General features: G+C 43.2%; 1 protein-coding gene across 5 annotated transcripts in view; it reads left to right on the forward strand.

The window, feature by feature from the left end:
• Positions 1–19667, forward strand: part of MED24 (mediator complex subunit 24) — a 349247-nt gene that overhangs the window by 321010 nt on the left and 8570 nt on the right. For all 5 annotated transcript variants that reach the window (XM_068389049.1, XM_068389044.1, XM_068389055.1 and 2 more), the window contains 2 exons: positions 5191–5297; positions 6408–6611. In XM_068389049.1, the coding sequence (XP_068245150.1) occupies positions 5191–5297; positions 6408–6611 (311 nt within the window). The remainder of the gene's footprint in view (positions 1–5190; positions 5298–6407; positions 6612–19667) is intronic.

Raw genomic sequence — 19667 nt, forward strand, 5'->3', positions numbered from 1 at the left:
TGTATGAGGAAGAGTTATTTTGTGACGGTTTGGACTAATCTGAGGGCAAGCTGCCACCTTCCACCAGCCCTAAAATCTCCCCCCTTGAACAAATGGATGCAGACCATGTCTTCCTTCAGGTCCTAGCATGTATAAGAAGAGTTGATAACTTAGAGGAACCAGACCCTGCTCCAGCCAATGTAAAGGACACAGTCCTCACCCTCTTTTATGATACTCCTAGACCAACCAAGGGTAAGGTAGCCTTACCTAGGTTGAGGGGGGTTAGGGGTGCCAGGAAGAAAGCTTACACTCATGTGGCAGGAGATTCTCAATCCCTACAAGCGATTCATTCTTCTCACCTGCTCCCTCCACCTCATATCAGGCAGAGGAAGATTTACAGCATTGTGGATGATGCCCCATCTCCTCTTTCTCTGGATCCAGTAATCCTAGCCCTGACACACAACCTGTCATTGGACAGACTATCCTTGTCAGTAGGATTTTCTGTGGCTGATGCCATGAACATGGAACATGTGGTGAAGTGTTCCCTGAAAGCTGCTTTATGGCTAGGCTACTGGTTGAGAACAGAAGGTTACCTATTCAGGACCGAGGACTTTACCATCGAATAGAAAAGTGAAGCAATGTTTGGTTTCCTGCTTTCTGGTACTCGGGCCGTAGAGTGTCTAACCCACAATATCCTCAATCAGTGAGTCAACTGGGTGTTGGGATGGTGTGTTGTAGTCATCTCAAAATTCATGAGACAGGTACCAAGGAGAGAAGCAATGAGGCTTTGCAATGCACAGATGGATGGATCCTCCCTCTTTGATGTGGAGGACATCAAGGCAGTTCCATAAAGTTGGAGAAATACAAGCCAAGATTCTTTCCTTCAACGGGCTATGTCATCTCACCCATACCCCGTGGTACCGCAACAACAGTGCTCCTATCAGCCAACGTGTCAAGGACAGAAGGGTCCTCAACAGTCTCAACAGGTAGTGCTAAAATCCCAAGGCCAAAGTCAACGCTTTCAGCCCAGAAGACTCAGGAGAGGTAAGAGGGGCAGGAGAAATCAACGTGACTATACCTTTGAAGGGAGGCATTCCTCCAACCAGACCACTGGTGGGAGGATGCCTACAGAGCAAATGGCAGTGGTGGCTGTCTCTTAGAGCCGAGCCTTGGTCAGTCTCCGTTCTCAGGGCAGGATATCATCTCTCTCTCTCTCTCTCTCTCTCTCTCTCTCTCTCTCTCTCTCTCTCTCTCTCTCTCTCTCTCTCTCTCTCTCTCTCTCTCTCATATATATATATCCAGTGATCACGAGTTCCTCTGCGAGGAGATCCGCAAAGGAACAGGCCCCTCCGGTAGAAGTCCAGACCGAGCTAGAGAAGAACATTCTCCAAGAGGTCCAAGATGGGTCCCAGGCTTTTACAGTCGACTCTTTCTTATAGAAAAGGCATCTGGAGGCTGGAGATCAGTCATAGATCTCTCAGCTCTGAATGAGTTTGTCCAACAAACTCCTTTCAAGATGGAGACAACCCAAACGGTCAGAAGACAGGCCATCAGACCGAAAGACGTTTTGATCATTCTGGATCTCAAAGACGCTCACTTCCAGATCCCCATTCCTCCAGCTTAAGGAAGTACTTCAGTTTCTCCCTCAACAACAAAGTAAAGTACAGTATACCAGTTCAAAAGTTTTGCGCTTCTACCTGTCCACAATACCACAAGTTTTCACTCGAGTGTTTGCCCTAGTATCAACCTAGGTACACAAGAACGGCATACGCCTTCTTCGCTACTTGTATGATTGGCTGATTTTGCAGAATCAATGGAAGTTCTTTTCCTCCATCGAGACAGACTCCTTGAATTTTGCCAAGATCTGGGGATCATAGTAAATCTTGATAAGTCCTTGCTACAGTCAACGCAGAACCTGGTATACCTAGGGGTAAACATCGACACAAATCTAGGCAAACTCTTCCCGACCTTAGCAATAATAGAGAGACTGAAACGAGTAGCAGGACCGTTTCTGGAACGCGACAAACTGCTAGCACATCTTTGGGAGAAAATCATGGAACATCTCACCTCCCTGGAGACTCAGGTCCCCAACAGTCGTCTCCACACTCAAACTTTCGAGTGACAGCTGAAGACATTCTGATTTCAGCACTAAGACTCTATGGATCTTCTAGTACCTGTAGGGTCAGAGCAGAAGACAGTGGTGGGTATCAGATGCCAGCCTACTGACAGGATTAGGCCTTCTCATCCCCTGGATTTGATGCTTTGCACGTATGCATCAAAGGAAGGGTGGGGGCTTATATGTCGCAGCACACCGCCTCCGGGCTATGATCCAAAGTCAAGCAACACTTCCACATGAACTTCCTAGAGATGAGAGCAGCCTTTCTTGCTCTCAAAGTCTTCCAAAAGCTCCTTTCAGGACACTTTTGTGTTAATTAGTGTTAACACCACAGTGGTGGCTTACATAAATCAGCAAGGAGGTACTTTTTCATAGCCCCTCTACCACCTGGCTCTGGAGGTAATTAGGTAGATGTAAGACAACTCTGTGACCCTCTCAGTCTGTTTCATCCTAGACAAGAGAAACTTCTTGGCAGACAAACTGAGCAGAAAGACTCAGATAATTGGCACCGAGTTGTCTTTGAATCAACAGATAGCCAACAAAGTATTAACTTTGTGGGGTTCTCTGACAGTAGGCATATTCGTGACGTCTCTCAACCGGAAACTTACGCTGTACTGCTCCACAGTACCATATTCCCAAGCGTTCTGGCTAGACGCTTTTCAACACCTGTGGGACAATCTAGACGTCTTTGCGTCCCCCCCCCCCCCCCTTCTGCTTAGTAAGAAAGCTTCGTAGCAAAGTACGGACATCGCAAAACCTGTTGATGACCCTAATAGTTCCGATGTGGCATTGTGCAGAATGGTTCCAGGACCTTCTACATCTGCTCGCAGAGGCACCAACCTACTCAAACAACAACATGTTCAGATATTCCACAGAATAGTAGCTTTGCTATGTCTTCACGCATGGAGGTCATCCAGAAACTCCGTGTGTGAAAAAGTTTTTCACAACCAGTTGCGAAAAGGATGACTAGATACCTCCGAGAGTCATCTATTGCTGTTTACCAAACAAAGTGGTCTATCTTCTGTGGTTGGTGTCATGGGAGGGGCATCCCTCCGCCCAGTGCCACTATTCCAACAATAGCAAAGTTTTGGTTATATCTCAGAGAGGGAAGACTCTGTTCAGTGTTGGCGGTGATAGGCTATCGCTCAGCCTTAAGCCTTACTTTTAAACTAAATGGAGTTGACATTTCATCCTCGATGGAATTATCTCTCCTCATATGTAGTTTTGAGTTATCTTACCCTCAGTCAGAAGTCAGACCGCCTCTGTGGAATGTAGTATGAGTACTTCCCTGAAAGGAGTACCTTATGAACCTCTTAGTCGGGCTACAGAAAGCAACTTTACTCTAAAGACGGTTTTCTTCTCTGCGAAGAGAGTCGGCAAGCTACACGATCTGTCCTATGACGTTGCCTATTCAAGGGGATGGGAGCAATTGATACTCAACTTCGTCACTGATCACTGAGTTTATTACCAAGACTCAAAATCCATTTGTAGCGGATCCTAGATTCTGACCCTTATGGGTAAAAGAGTCTCTGTTATATAACAAATGACCAAGATCAACTTTTATTATGCCCTTCAAGGACGCTAAGAAAATACCTTAAACGAACTTCTCGAGCTTGACTACAGATTAATAGGCTGTTTTTCCTGGATCAGGAAAGTCATTGAACAAGCCCTTCAGTGGACTTGTCCCCTCTTGACTGTAGACCTAGAGCCATTGATATCAGGGGTATTAGCACATCCCTGGTATTCAATAAGAACTTCAATGTGATGCAGGGCTTACAGGCGGGCGTGTGGAAATGTCAGTCTACTTTCACCGCCCACTACCTGCAATATGTAACCCACAGGAGCCTTGACACATTTTCCATAGCTCCTGTGGTGTGCACTAAACATAATCAGTAACATCTCAGCTCCCTTGTAGAACAGGTAGCAGTCGGTTGAGGACAGATGTTACCCGGTTGTAAGTCTACTATGAATGTGCGTATGACTGGCCTTTTCGGCCTTCATTTTCCCCTCTCTTGGGATTGAACGAGCCAAGGAACACTTTAAGCTGACCTCCTCTGACTTAGCGAGGTGAGACTCGGGTAATATCTAGGTAAATAAGTATAGCTCCAAGCTAGACTTTACCTTAATGACTTACATGACTTAGTCCTCATACCTTCACACAATTGCTCAGGTCATTAGCTCTCATTGAGAGTTAACAAAGTGATAAAGTGCGTTCCTCCACAGCTCATAGGAAGCAAAAGAGTCACACCCCCTGGTCAGGGACCTGCCAGTTGGTCTTGGACTTCCACCCACCTAAGTGTAAGTGTCCATAGTAAAGAGCTGAAAGGTTTATATTTGGTGCCAGAACAAATGACAAATTTGTAAATCATTTATATTTTTCCCAACCATACAAGTCTGAATCTCTTTACACATATTGGCCTGCCATCACCTACAACCAAAGAAGTCCTGCCTGCAGTTACAAAGTGGCATGGTTTGGCTAATGTGTGTGGGTCTACTTCGCCCCCACTAACCAGCAGAGGGGAGTAACACCTTGCTAAAAATTTTACAGCTATTTTCAGCTGTTGTCAAAATGGATCTCCATAGTAAAGAGCTTCAAATTTATATGATTAGGAAAAATACAGATCATTTCCAAATTTGACATTTTGTTCTTATACTGTAGAATGTATTTAAAAAATGGGTATCTATTTGCCTATAGAGCTTTATAATAGAATTACTATGCATAGAATCATAAAGCACAGACTCTTGATATATTTTTGATGGTAGAAATATTCTTAGCCATTGTTAAGATTTAAGCCTCTATTATCAACCATTATAGGGAACTGCATTTCTCTTATAATAGAAAGTGGAAATGTTGACTTCATTGGTTTCATCAAGTCATAGATACCCTCATTATTTTCTGTTGTAGCTTCAGAAATGTGAATGCTCAAAAGAATGCATTTAAATAAGAAGTTTGAGAAGCAATTTGAACCATTAACTTATGTCTCTATGTAATGGCCATGTATATAGTTTGCCATTAAAGAATAAAACTAGTTGGTAAGTTTGTGTAAAAGAAATTTTTTTTATCATTGATGATATAAATTAATTTTGATTTCCAGGTGATTTATTATGTGGGCCAAGGACACATTCTCTTGCTCGCTTGACAGTTATGATGATTATATCTGCATGGTTAGCTGTGCAACAGCCATCTGCAGTAAAAACAGAGGTATGATATTTAGTTTTCATTGTTATTTATTTGTTGTTACTTCACCCCCTCAACTGATTAGATTTCACTGTTTACAGTATCAGCAACACTGTTGAAATAGTTTTTTATTCCACCCTACCTTTTACACCTAATGGAGATTTTTTGATAAATCTCATTAATGGAAGGACCGGTGTAAAGTGCAGTATCATGTATATTGGTATGCAATGTAAAAAGGTTAATGTAAAAAGGAGATAAAGATTTTATACTTGGTAACATTCTCACTATACACATGTATTATATCATATTTTGGAATAATGAACAGTGTCTTATATTATTAAAGTGTTGTTAAGACTATGGTCTGTATGCCATAAGTTACTAAAATTGCCTCAAAATTAATAGATTCTCTATTGAATAACATCATGCAAAACTATGTATCGTAAGTAATCAGATGAGGGACAATTATCTTTTCTCCATTAAAACTTGAAACCATCATGGTTTTATTTGCCCATAACTTAACCTTCCTTTTTCAAAAGGTATGTGTGACAATTGTTATGGTTATACCCACATGTTTTTCTCAGCTTTTCATAAATTTTGGTTTCAAAATATTTGATGTCATCTTCATTATGTTCCTAAAAAAAAAAATCAGTTATTTGCAAGCCACTAAAAAATATATATACATATGTGAAAAGTTAGTGCTCATAATGTTATGAGCATGAATGTTGCAAGAATTTTGGCTGTACCATAGTTAATAGTTAAAGTACCATATGTAGCTTTCCTTTATTAATTTATGTCATTGAATTCCAGTCAAAATCTATTTGTTCCTCCTCATCCTTTGAATTGGTCAGAAGGCCTTTAGCTTTTGACGGTATTCTCATTTGTATTGTACTGTGAATGATAACTTTATGAACCTGTAGAATTCTGGTATAATTTATTCTTGTGGTTTCCTTCATATTAATCATGAGAAATAGCATAATTAGAACCAAAAGCTAAATTTGTATTTATTGATACATTCTAAAGTACAGCAGCGTTACCAATTTATCTAACACAGTTTGTCTATGGTTAGATAGTTATACAGTGCTGAAATTAAGTAAACTCAGCATTATATTTATGTAAATCCGCCTCATATAACAGCCAGGAGCTACTGTTAGCACAATGAGTGGAGGAGCATCGACCTCAAGAAAGCGTACTTATCATGATCGCGAACTGGAAGAAATGGAGGCAAATCTTCAGTTGCATTCTGGAGAATTAGCAATTCCACGTGGTACCCCAGGCTTAAGTAAAGATGGAACTTCACTCTTAGTTGCTGTTGAGTCTCTTCTGAAGTTGATGACTCAGGTAAGAACATTTTATTTATTTATTTTATGTAATAAGGGTTCCGAAATTAAAAACACCATGCTTAAAAGCCAGTATCTAAATCCATACAGGATAATCTTTTTAAACTTCATATTTTCCATGAAGCACAATAAATGTTTTCATTGAATTTTATGTATTTATTTCTAGTAATCTTAGAAGCACAAACTTAATTAATAATCCCTTAAAAATATCACTAAAACTTAATTTTAATTCTAGAATTAATTATTTCTTTGTGCACCTGAGGTTTATATTGTCATGGCCTTTAGGGTTACTATGAACCAGAGAACCAGAATGAAACTCTTATACTTTTACTTCAGGTTTACTATAAACTAGAGAACCAAAATGAAACATGCATATACTATTGCTGTAATTCACTGTATTCACTATCTACACACATACATTGTCACAAACATTCACAGTTTTCCCTTAAATATTGCTTTAAACCCAAAAACTTTTATTTTAGCAATAATTCTATGCCATCAAATGCTCGCTTATATTACAATGAAAACATCTCGTTTTGCATTGTCAAAATTATGAAACAACTACCCATTATTTACTTAAACCAACTAAACTAATTAATATCAACAATTCTCAATCCAATAAACTTGACACAAAATATCTTGATTAAATACAACGCTAACAGATACGATCAAACATAACTATAGCATGTATCATAATATAATTCTGTTATTTAATACAGTACTGTACACCTAATTCAGTCGGTTACAAGTTTTTTCAAATTTTAATATTCAGCTATAATCAGAATTTTATTATTTTGTACAATTCTCTATACACTTAATCTTTGACAAAGTTTTCTTTATTTCACTGTCTCTTGCATGTGAATCCACTTTGCTATTCCTACGGTTGCCTTAACTTTTAACAATTGTTAAAGGCTTGTTAGCCTCACTATCACAGCAATTAGACTTCCTTTATTCTTAATTTTATCTTACTCTTTGACAAGCCTTATCTATCTCCATCTTATCAGCTTCTCAATTACTATGATACACTTCACCAGGTCTGGTGTCTCAAAACAACAATATGTAATGAAAAGGAAGTCATGTAGGCTACCTTCCTCCACAGTTCACAATTTCTGCTAAAGAGAACAGAATTATTGGAACAGGCATATGGGAGGCAAATACATGTAAATTTTCAATATCAAACTTACCCGATGATCATATAGCTGCATCCCTGCTGCCCGACAGAAAAAATCTACGGGAGGAATACGCCAGCGATCGCTATACAGGTGGGGGTGTACATCAACAGCGCCATCTGTCAAGTAGGTACTCAAGTACTCGATGTCAACAACGAACCAATTTTCCCTCTGTCGTGCCACAGGCAAGACCTACTAAATACGCCGTCCCTAACTGGATTTGTTTTCACAACGATTTGGTGAAGTACACTATTCCAGTTTTGAGCTTTCGCTATGCAGGGGTTTTATCTTCATTTCAAAACTTGAACTCGTTTTGGATAGATTTAATTTTGGTGACGAAGAGAGTATGGACTCTCTTTCACTTTTAAATGGCCGACCCTTCCCTTAGACGGAAGTGTTGGTGACGAAGAGAGTATGGACTCTCTTTCACTTTTAAATGGCCGACCCTTCCCTTAGACGGAAGTGTGTTTAGGTTTTTGGTAATTTTGCTTAACAAGTTATAGATCTATTTATTTTATATCTCTCCGCCTTTCTAGGCCTCTTCGATTAACTTTCCATTTATTATAAACTTATAAAAATTAATTTTTATGTTTGTTTATATGCGACCTTTCCTAATAGTAGGCGGTCCTTACTTGGAACCGAAGTTAATTAACATTGAGCCCGTCATATCGTATTTACCTTTTAAGAATTTAATACTTTTTTAATTTTAATGTTTTATGAAAGAATTTCTTTGATAGTCTCGTACTGTTTTCAAAGATGAACTAACGTTTAGTTTAGTCTCCGCAGTTGTTGACGTTCAGAACGTTCAACATGCGCTCTATCGTTACGATAGAGAGAGAGAGTATTTCACGGTTTCACGTTGCAGTAAGAGTAAACCGATTCTAGCGTTTCGTTCATTCTTTCTTAACTTAAATGGTTTAAATTCTATATAAAGGAACTTTTTATTTGAAAAACCTTTCAGTTTTTTCCTTTATCAAATAATATGTTTTAACGATATATAATTGGGCTCTTCTCTCAGGTTCTAAGTCAAGAGAGAAGAGAGAGAGAGATAGAGACGGAGGGAGAGAGAGGAGAATAAACGTTTCGTTCAAGCGGGTAACGTTGTTCTCGTTTTTTACTCTTCTCCCTAGTCGCTGTAGGGGAAGAAGGTAAAAGGTTTCTAGAGTTTTATTCTTGTTCCCAGGCTTTATGCGGTGAGAGATTTTAAACGTAGTTTATTTGATCTAGTGTTTAGTCTCTTTTCCAGCCACTGAATTCTTTATCTTTAATTATGTTTTTCTGTTGCATTGTAATACTGTTTTCGCAGTTACTACCTTTTAATGAAGGATAGGATTGCGTGTTTCAGATAGAAATCAGTTAAAGTTTCGATTTCAGTGAAATAAGTGCTAACAGAAAATCAAAAGTGATAAAGTGATATGCGCAAAGTGTTACAGTGTTGCGTTCGAGGGTTCGTCTGTTCGTGCCAGTGGTTCACCTAGTCCGATACCTCTTACAAGCTCCCAAGCCCAGGGGAGAAGTAATGTCGAAGGACTTATGGGTTCCACAGGCCTTGATCGACGAACAGACGTTTCCCTCCGTGGTTTCGGGTGTATCTACACACGTTGCCGACGTGATCACCCCACCCACACAAAGACGAGAGAGCCCATTTATTCCTCGTCTGCGGAAGAGGTTTCTCACAGAAACCATGGACCAAATCTTGCAGCTTTTTTAAGTGCAAGTCGATCCCTTCCGCGCAAGTCCAACGGCTTAGGTGTAGCCACTGGGTCAGTCCGGACTCGCTGCAGTCATCCGACGACTGCACACCTTCCGAGAGAGGCAAGGTGGTACCGCAACAGGCAGTAACTCCGTCTGTTGCCGCACCAACTGTTTTAGACCCTCAGTCACAACGGACAGTAGCTCCGTTTGTTGCCGTCTTTTATGCATGCAGGAGTATCGTGCTGAGAAGGTTGACACGGCACCTGTTAACCTACAACCTGCCACGGTTGTGCGCTCAGCAGATACTGCGGCTGCCTGCTCCCACACTCCACCTGTGAGAGCTCCACCGATGCGCAGTCGATCCTGCCAGACGCATGTTCATGCTGCACCCTCCGTTGACATGCGTGAGCTACCGCATCAGCAGTGGGAAGGTGCTGTCAAGCTGCCGTGTTTTGCCGCAATGCGGCATGCTCCGCAACCCACGGCAGTCCCTCCCACGCACCAGCACTCCGCTTTTGTTGTTGCCAGCTCCCACACTCCGACTGCGGAGAAGGTTGACGATGCACCCGTTGGCCTACAGCCTGCCACGGTTGTGCGCCCGGCATGGCTGCCTGCTCCCACACTCTTGTTGTGAGAGCTCCTCCACCCATGCGCAGTCGACCCTGCCAGATGCATGCTGACTCCCACAGACACACGGAGCACTCCGTTGCCGTGCGTGAGCTACCACAAGCTGCCGTGTTTTGACACGGTGTGTCAGCCTCCGCAACACACTGTGGTTACCGCCACTCGCCCGCAGCAAACTAGTCAGTCAGGAGTTTAGGCTTCCCCACACAGCTTTGGTTGTTGCCAACTCACAGACTGTCAAACAGTTACATGACGTTGCCTTCTGGTGTGCTACTAATACACCAGTGCTGTATGTCCTCACGCACCTGTTGGGGTTGACAGTTCAGCTTTTGACAGTTCACAGACTGTCAAGCAGTTTCATAACGTTGCCTTCTGGTCTGCTGCTTATGCACCTGTAGATGAGAAAGTGCTGTTCTCCCTCCTTCTGATATTCCCTTGAGGACTCTATCATTTGGAGAGGAGCCTTAAGCTGCTTAGCCTCCTATGGACTTTAATTAAAGCATAACATGCTTCCAGGGAGGGTAAATGGTTCCGCTTCAGTCGCTAACCCCGTCTGTTGCCACACCTGCTCCCATAGACCTTGGGCTTTGTTGCAAGACATGCAGTCCAAGCTTAGTCCTTGATAGAGAATTTTTTACGGAGAAGAACCTTCTTGCCAACAACCTTCTTACCGGTTGGTTGTACGCCCTGTTGACGCTGAGGTATCCTACTCACGTCCGCCAGTTGAGATGGTTCCTCCACCGGTGCGACCCAGTGTGGGTTGCCAGTCGCACGTTGACGTTAAGCGACTCTCGGAGGTGGTTGTGGACGTTCAGTGTGTCACTGGGAAGACGTTCAACAACCAGCAGAGGTGACTTGTTGTGACGCAGTGCGGCAACCTCAGCAACCCGATAAGGTGTTGTCTGCACAACCCAGACAGTCTAGACAGTTTCGGGTTGTCGCTGTACTTCCTCGCTTTCCCATGGTTGACAGTTCACAGACTGTGCAGCAGTACCATGATCTTGTGTCCGGCTCCGTCACGCATCCACCAGTGCGACCGGATTCAGCGAGTCAGACGTTGCCCACTCCGTTGCCGTTTCCTCATCAGTTTCGGATGAGGAACCCTCTGATGAGGACATGACTGAACAAGACGATCAACCCCCAGCCCTGCTATCCATCCAGAAGATGCTGAAGAAGGAACACGGCCCTGTCAGGCTGTGGATGAGTCTGGTTAGGACACTGTCATCCGTGGTTCAATTGGTGTCACTTGGAAGACTACACCTCCGTCCTCTTCGGTTTCATCTAGCTCTTCACTGGAAAAGGACAAGACGCTAGAAGCGGTCTCGATCCCGGTTTCCGGAAGATAAGTCTGGTCTGACTTGATGAAAGGACTTTATCAACCTTTGATAGGGTCTTCCCCTGGCTGTTCAGACTCCCAACCACGTTCTCTTCTCAGACGCATCGGACGTAGGCTGGGGTGTGACCTTAAGCGGTAGGGAATGCTCGGGATTATGGAACTCGAGTCAAAGGACAATGCATTTCAACTGCAAGAAGCTTCTGGCAGTACGTCTGACCTGGAAAAGCTTCAGGTCTCTCCTTCAAGGCAAAGTAGTGGATGTGAACACGGACAACTCCCTGCTTTGATGTACATCTCCTAGCAAGGAGGGACCTACTCTCTGACATGGTACGAGTTTGCAAGTGACCTCCTCTCCTGTTCAACAGGTCTAGCCTTTTCACTAGTAACAAGTTTCTTCCAAGGCAACTTGAATGTCTTAGCAGATTGTCGCAGTAGGAAGGGACAATAATTCCAACATATTGGACCCTCCACAAGGATGTATGCAAGAGACTTTGGGTCACCTGGGGCCAGCCAACCATAGATCTCTTCGCAACCTCGATGTCCAAGAGGCTCTCAATACTTTGCTCACCTATCCCGGACCCAGCAGTAGTTCTTTTAGATGCCTTTCAACTAGATTGGTCTCATCTAGATCTATATGCATTCCCTCCGTTCTAGATTGTCAACAAGGTACTGCAGAAGTTCGCCTCTCACGAAGGGACAAAGTTGACACTAGTTGCTTCCCTCTGGCCCGCGAGAGAATAACTTACCGAGGTACTTCGATGGCTAGTAGACGTTCCCAGAACTCTTCCCCTAAGGGTGGACCTGCTACGTCTGCCACGCGTAAAGAAGGTACTCCAAGGCCTCCACGCTCTTCGTCTCACTGCCTTCAGAGTATCGAAAGACTCTCGAGCCCTAGAGGTTTTTCGAAGGAGGCAACCAGAGCGATTGCTAGAGCAAGGAGAACATCCACCCTTAGAGTCTACCAATCGAAGTGGGAAATCTTCCGAAACTGGTGCAAGTCAGTATCCGTATCCTCGACCAGTACCTCTGTAACTCAAATAGCTGACTTCCTCTTATATCTGAGGAAAGAGCGATCTCTTTCAGCTCCCACTATCAAGGGTTACAGAAGCATGTTGGCATCAGTCTTCCGTCACAGAGGCTTAGATCTTTCCAACAATAAAGATCTACAGGACCTCCTTAAGTCTTTTGAGACCACGAAGGAGCGTCGTTGGTTACACCTGGTTGGAATTTAGACGTGGTTCTAAGATTCCTTATGTTAGACAGGTTCGAACCACTTCAATCAGCCTCCCTGAAAGATCTCACCTTTAAGACTCTTTTCCTGATATGCTTAACCACAGCTAAAAGAGTCAGTGAGATTCATGCCTTCAGCAAGAACATCAGATTCTCATCCGAAACGGCTACATGTTCTACATCTTGGTTTTCTAGCCAAACACGAGCTGCCTTCTCGGCCTTGACCAATATCGTTCGATATTCCATACTTATCGTATGGTTGGAAATGAACTAGAAAGAGTATTATGTCCTGTAAGAGCTCTTAAGTTCTATTTTAAAACCTTTACGAGGCCCGTCTGAAGCTTTATGGTGTTCAGTTAAGAATTCATCTTTGCCTATGTCAGAGAATTCTTTATCCTATTTTTATCACTGTTAATACGAGAAGCTCATTCCCTTCTGAATGAGAAAGACCAAACTTGGCTGAAGGTAAGGACACACGAAGTTAGAGCTGTCACAACTTCCGTGACCTTTAAACAAAATAGATCTCTGCAAAATATATTCGACGCAACCTATTGGAAAAGCAAATCAGTGTTCGCGTCTTTTATCTTAAGAATGTCCAGTCTCTTTACGAGAACTGCTACACTCTGGGACCATTCGTAGCAACGAGTGCAGTAGTGGTGGGGGCTCCACCACTACAATTCCCTAATTCCAGAACCTTTTTAATATTTCTCTTGAAATATTTTTGGGTTGTCCGGAATTCTAAGAAGCCTTTCGCATCCTTCTTGATTTGGTGGTTGGTCAAAATCATTTCTTGAGAAGCGCCTAGATTAGAGGTTTTGATGAGGACCTTTAGTATGGGTTGCAACCCTTCATACTTCAGCTCCTAGGAGTCGCTCAGCATCCTATGAGGATCGCGAGGCTCAGTAAGGAAGACGTACTTAAAAAGGCAGAGTAATTGTTCAAGTCGTCTTCCTTACCAGGTACTTATTTATTTTATGCTTGTTATTTTGAATAACTGCTAAAATGAAATACGGAATACTTAGCTCATAATGTCAACTTGTTATGCTGGTCTCTACCCACCCCCCTGGGTGTGAATCAGCTATATGATCATCGGGTAAGTTTGATATTGAAAAATGTTATTTTCCTTAGTAAAATAAATTTTTGAATATACTTACCCGATGATCATAAATTAAAGGACCCACCCTTCCTCCCCAATAGAGAACCAGTGGGACAGAGGAGAAAATTGGTTCGTTGTTGACATCGAGTACTTGAGTACCTACTTGACAGATGGCGCTGTTGATGTACACCCCCACCTGTATAGCGATCGCTGGCGTATTCCTCCCGTAGATTTTTTCTGTCGGGCAGCAGGGATGCAGCTATATGATCATCGGGTAAGTATATTCAAAAATTTATTTTACTAAGGAAAATAACATTTTTAATATAACAAAACATATATAAAAAACTACAACGACTACAATCTGGCTTCCTTCTTGAAGCTCGATAATGGTGACGTCTAACCTAAAATTTAAAATTTACTCTTTTTTTCTCACTTCAATAGCCATGTTCCTCTAGTCTTGTATTTAGCTTATATGGCAGTGTAATGCAATAAGTATGGCTTGTTGTTGCCAGTTGAGCCACCAATTTAGTCTATAGAGGTGGAGCATGTTCAATAGCTTCTAGACATCATTAGTCAGTGGGGCAGCAGGGAGACATGAGGTGAACCTTAGGTGAGTAGAGAAATCATTAATTTTACAGGTAGTCGTCAACTTATGACCAGAATAGGGACAGAGAGACAGGTCGTAACTTGATCTTGGGGGGGTGTCAATCTTGAAAGGTTAAGTTTCCATAGATTTACTGTTTTAGGCTGTCATGATACTGTAATCATCTAGGTTATATTTTATCAATATTTTCTTACTGTATATCATTATTTCATTTTCTTGGTTCAAAAGATATCATATACTTTATTAAAGCATTTTTGTATTTTATTTGTCAATTCCAAGAGCATTTTAACAATCAAATATTACTGACCTTGTTTGTTTACCTTTGGTTGTTATCAGCTGATTTCAAGGTCCTGCTACTGTATGAGATTATGCGCACATAAACAACAAGGAATATCATTTATATAGTTTCGTAACCTATTCAAACTATCTTCATAATGAATATTACATCAGCACCAATATGCTAAAGAATATCATAGTTTGTATTGTGCGGCCCCCAAGTTTTCACTCATAAAGTATGATTGTGTCATGCAAGTTTTTTTTTTTTAGAAATCATATTTAGATAGCCTAACCTCCTTTACTCCATTTCTTCATCCCATCTTCTAGTTCAATAGCTTAGAAAATAAAAGAGAATGATAAAATTGTCGTTAGTAACTATAATCATTGCGTAAATGTATACAACCATAATAACAACTGAAGAAGAAACAGCTGTTTTGTTATGAACAATCAAATCAGATGGCAGATGTTTTGCTTATATTATAATCATTATACAATAGTAAACAATTCTCATAGTTATAAAGTAGCATAAGACTGACATATTTTTACATCATACCCTTAATGGCAAATGGAGGAAAGATCCTCAAGAAAATATTCTGCCAAATATGAACAAGCTATAGCTGAAGGTGAGAAAACATTGCTTATAGCCTTTATTCTGTTTGAAATCAGGGAAAGCTATGTCCGAAACGAAGAAAAAAAAAATGGGAACTATAAATATGCAAATCAAATCAAATGAAAATGTCGAATTTAGAAGATTACGTGGCAAAGTGTTAAAAACCTAGAAAATAGTATAACTCAATATAAATAATTTACTAAGCTCTATAGTCAAGTACCACAGAACTAAAAACTATGAATGATTGTGCATCGGCAACATGGATGAAACTCCCGTAAACTTTTATATGCCATTAAATTCAACCATAGGTAAAATATGAAAGAGGTATAGTAATGCAAATAGAAATTATTCAAATTAGTATGCTTGATTAGAAAGGATAGTTTTAAATATTTAACTTAGCCGGTGAATATATAATAGCTGCTGCTCCAGCGGCTCGACAGAAAAACACACAAAAACTCGCGAGCGATCGCTATGAAGGTTGCGGGTGTGCCCACCAGCGCCAACTATCGGCCAGATACCGCATATGCATGTAAACAAGCCTCAATTCTTCTCTGTCGGCCTTAACGACAAGACGTATCATTACTCGCTGTATAACCTGGAGTTTTTTCAACAGACTTGGTGAAGTACTTCATTTTGGTTTGAGCTTTCGCAGTGCAGGTGTTTTATCCTCAACTTAAACTCTTGAACTCTTTTTTGGATAGATTTAATTGTTGATGACTTGGATTGTTTTTTGGACTTTCTTTGACTAATTCAAAATGGCTGACCCTTCTCAAATTTCTAGATTTCGTAAGTGTAATGCTAGGGATTGCAATAGGCGTCTTCCAAAGGCCTCTCTCGACCCACATACTGTGTGTTCTAATTGTCGGGGTAAAACCTGTCAATTAGGAGATCGGTGTGAGGAGTGCGTGGGCCTTTCGGAATTTGATTGGCCCGAATATGACAAGTATTCTCGTAAGCTAGAGAGAGATAGGGTGAGGAGGAGTTCCTCTAGATCAGTAGATTTTTCCTCTCCCCATGCCCCTGAACCTAATCCTTCCCCTGTAGTGGTTGTGCCTGAACCCTCTACTGGCACTCAGGAACCATCAATGCGGGACATGTTACGTGCCATTCATGCTTTGGGCGAAAGAGTTGAGTCGTTAGCAACAGATCGTAATCAACTCATGGCTGACGTTAAAGAGCTAAAGTGTCAGAGTGCCACAGCGGAAAATCATGGGAAAGTGATTAGTGCGCAAAGTGTTTTCAGTGTTGCGACCGAGGGTTCGTCTGTTCGTGCCTGTCGTTCGCCTAGTCCGAGACCTCTTGCAAGCTCCCAAGCCCAGGGGAGAAGTAATGTCGTACGACTTATGGGTTCGAGAGGCCTTGATCAGCGAACAGACGTTCCCTCTATGGTAACAGGCGTGTCTCATCAAGACCGCCCCTACCATAAGACGAGAGGAACCATCAATGCGGGACATGTTACGTGCCATTCATGCTTTGGGCGAAAGAGTTGAGTCGTTAGCAACAGATCGTAATCAACTCATGGCTGACGTTAAAGAGCTAAAGTGTCAGAGTGCCACAGCGGAAAATCGTGGGAAAGTGATTAGTGCGCAAAGTGTTTTCAGTGTTGCGACCGAGGGTTCGTCTGTTCGTGCCTGTCGTTCGCCTAGTCCGAGACCTCTTGCAAGCTCCCAAGCCCAGGGGAGAAGTAATGTCGTACGACTTATGGGTTCGAGAGGCCTTGATCAGCGAACAGACGTTCCCTCTATGGTAAAAGGCGTGTCTCATCAAGACCGCCCCTACCATAAGACGAGAGAGACCATTTTCTCCTCGTCATCCGAAGGCTTTTCGCATAAGAAACCGTGGAGCAAGGTTTCAAGGCCCTTGAAGCGAAAGTCGGTCCCTTCAGGACAGGTCCAGCGTCCTGGTTGTAGCCTTTGGGACAGCTCTGACCCTTTGCAGTCATCGGAAGACTGCTCGCCGCCTAAGCAGCAACGTTACACAGGCTCAGAGAGTCTTGGTGTAGGCAAGGTTGTGCAGTCTCAGACGTTACCCCCGTCTTTTACCGCACCCATTCCCGTTGATCCTAAATGGGTTGTACTGCAAGACATGCAGATCAAGCTCGCCTCCCTTATGGAAGACTATTCTGCTGAAAAGGTTCACGATGATCCTCGCCGCTTAGCTAATCGAGATCCTGGCCTTCAGCCGCCAAAACGAGCCTTTGCTCGTCCTGTTGACGTTGGCGTTACTAAGTCACGTCAGTCACGCTTTGTAGAGCCTCACTCGATGCAGTCCCGTGTTGACTTTCAGCCGCATTTGGACGTTCAGGCACTTCCTAATGCTCTTGTTGACGTTCAGGACGTTCGCCTACCAGCGGAGTTGACTTGTTTTGACGCTGAGCGTCAAACACCGCAGTCTAGAGTTGTTTTGACTGCTCAGTCTAGGCAGTCAAAGCAGTCTCGAGTTGACGTCGAGCGTCCTCCCGCTCCTGTTGTTGTTGACAGTCAGGCTGTTAAGCAGTTACATGACGTAGCGTCCTGGACTGCTACTGATGCACCAGTGCGTGTGGACTCTGCGTGTCAAGCATTGCCAACCCCTTTGCTTGTTACTCAGCAGTTGTCGGACGAAGATCCTTCAGATGAGGACGTTGCTGACCCTCATCATGATGACCATCCTTCGGATGTAGACGAACCTAGAACGGTTCCTCCTTCGATGGACTTTAAGAAAGTCATGTTAATTTTCAAGGAGCTTTTTCCCGATCACTTTGTTACCGTTGCTCCTCGTTCGCCACCGTCTGAGTTTGCTCTAAGCTTACCTGCTAACATGCCAGCCTTTACTAAGCTAGTGCTTTCTCGCTCTTCCAAGAGGGCTTTGCGAATTTTAGGTGACTGGTTGGATACCAGGAGGAGTTTGGGGAAGACGGCCTTTGCCTTCCCTCCTTCAAAGCTCTCGTCTAGATCGAGCGTCTGGTATGCCACGGGAGAAGTTCTCGGCTTGGGAGTCCCTGCCTCTGCCCAGGGTGACTTCTCAAGCCTAGTAGACTCTCCCCGCCGCCTAGCCATGAGACGCTCGAAGATTAGTTGGTCCTCCTCGGACCTTGACCATCTGCTGAAAGGCGTATACAGGGCCTTTGAAGTTTTCAACTTCCTTGACTGGTCGTTAGGAGCTTTAAGTAGGAAAATCTCGTCTGCTGACAGAGATGTTTCCTTACTTATCATGTCATGTATGGATAAAGCCATCCGCGATGGTTCCAATGAGCTCGCCTCCTCTTTTACATCGGGAGTCTTAAAGAAGCGAGAGTCCCTTTGCTCTTTTCTTTCGGCAGGAGTTACTCCCTGTCAGAGATCAGAACTGCTCTTTGCTCCCTTACAACGTCTTTGTTTCCGCAACAATTGGTTAAGGACATAGCTTCTTCGCTTGTGCAGAAGGACACCCATGACTTGATGGTGTCCTCTGCTCGCGAAGGGACTCCTTCTACATCCTTTGCTGTAAGACCCAGGATCGAGACTCCAGCATCCAGATTTATCCCGCCCTTTCGTGGCAGAGCTCCCAGCAGGGGAAGTGCTCGTGCTGAGGGAAAGAGAGGAAAGAAGAGAGGAGCCAAGTCCTCACGTGGCAGAGTCTGACTGCCCACAGCCTCAGACAGCGGTAGGAGCCAGATTGAAGAGCTTCTGGGAGGCCTGGGAGAAGAGGGGCGCAGACCAACAGTCTGTTCGGTTGCTCAGAGAGGGGTACAAAATTCCGTTTGTACGCAAACCTCCTCTAGTGACAACTCCCATAGACCTCTCTCCCAGGTACCGAGAGGAGTCAAAGAGACAAGCCCAAAACCTAGAAGTGTCTCTGTTGCTAGAGAAGGGAGCGGTGGTGAAAGTCTCGGACCTTCAATCACCGGGGTTTTACAACCGTCTCTTCCTAGTCCCAAAGAAGACAGGAGGTTGGAGACCGGTGCTAGACGTCAGTGCGCTCAACGTTTTTGTTACGAAAACAAAGTTCACTATGGAGACCACGAAGTCAGTCTTAGCAGCGGTCAGAAAGGGAGACTGGATGGTCTCTCTCGACCTACGAGACGCGTACTTCCACATTCCTATACACCCAGATTCCCAACCTTTTCTGAGGTTTGTTTTCAAGAATGTGGTACTGTATACCAGTTTCGGGCCCTGTGCTTTGGCCTCAGTCCTGCTCCTCTCGTGTTTACGAGGCTCATGAGGAATGTGGCAAAATTCCTCCATTTATCGGGAATCCGAGCCTCCCTGTACTTGGACGACTGGCTTCTCAGGGCTTCGTCCAGTCATCGCTGTCTGCAGGATCTTCATTGGACGTTGGATCTGACCAAGGAATTGGGACTTTTGGTCAACCTAGAAAAGTCCCAGCTGATTCCATCCCAAACTATACTATATTTAGGGATGGAGATTCGCAGTCCAGTTTTTCGGGCTTTTCCGTC

The sequence above is a fragment of the Palaemon carinicauda genome, chromosome 1 (assembly GCF_036898095.1).
Source record: "Palaemon carinicauda isolate YSFRI2023 chromosome 1, ASM3689809v2, whole genome shotgun sequence".
In the NCBI taxonomy this organism is placed as follows: Eukaryota; Metazoa; Arthropoda; class Malacostraca; order Decapoda; family Palaemonidae; genus Palaemon; species Palaemon carinicauda.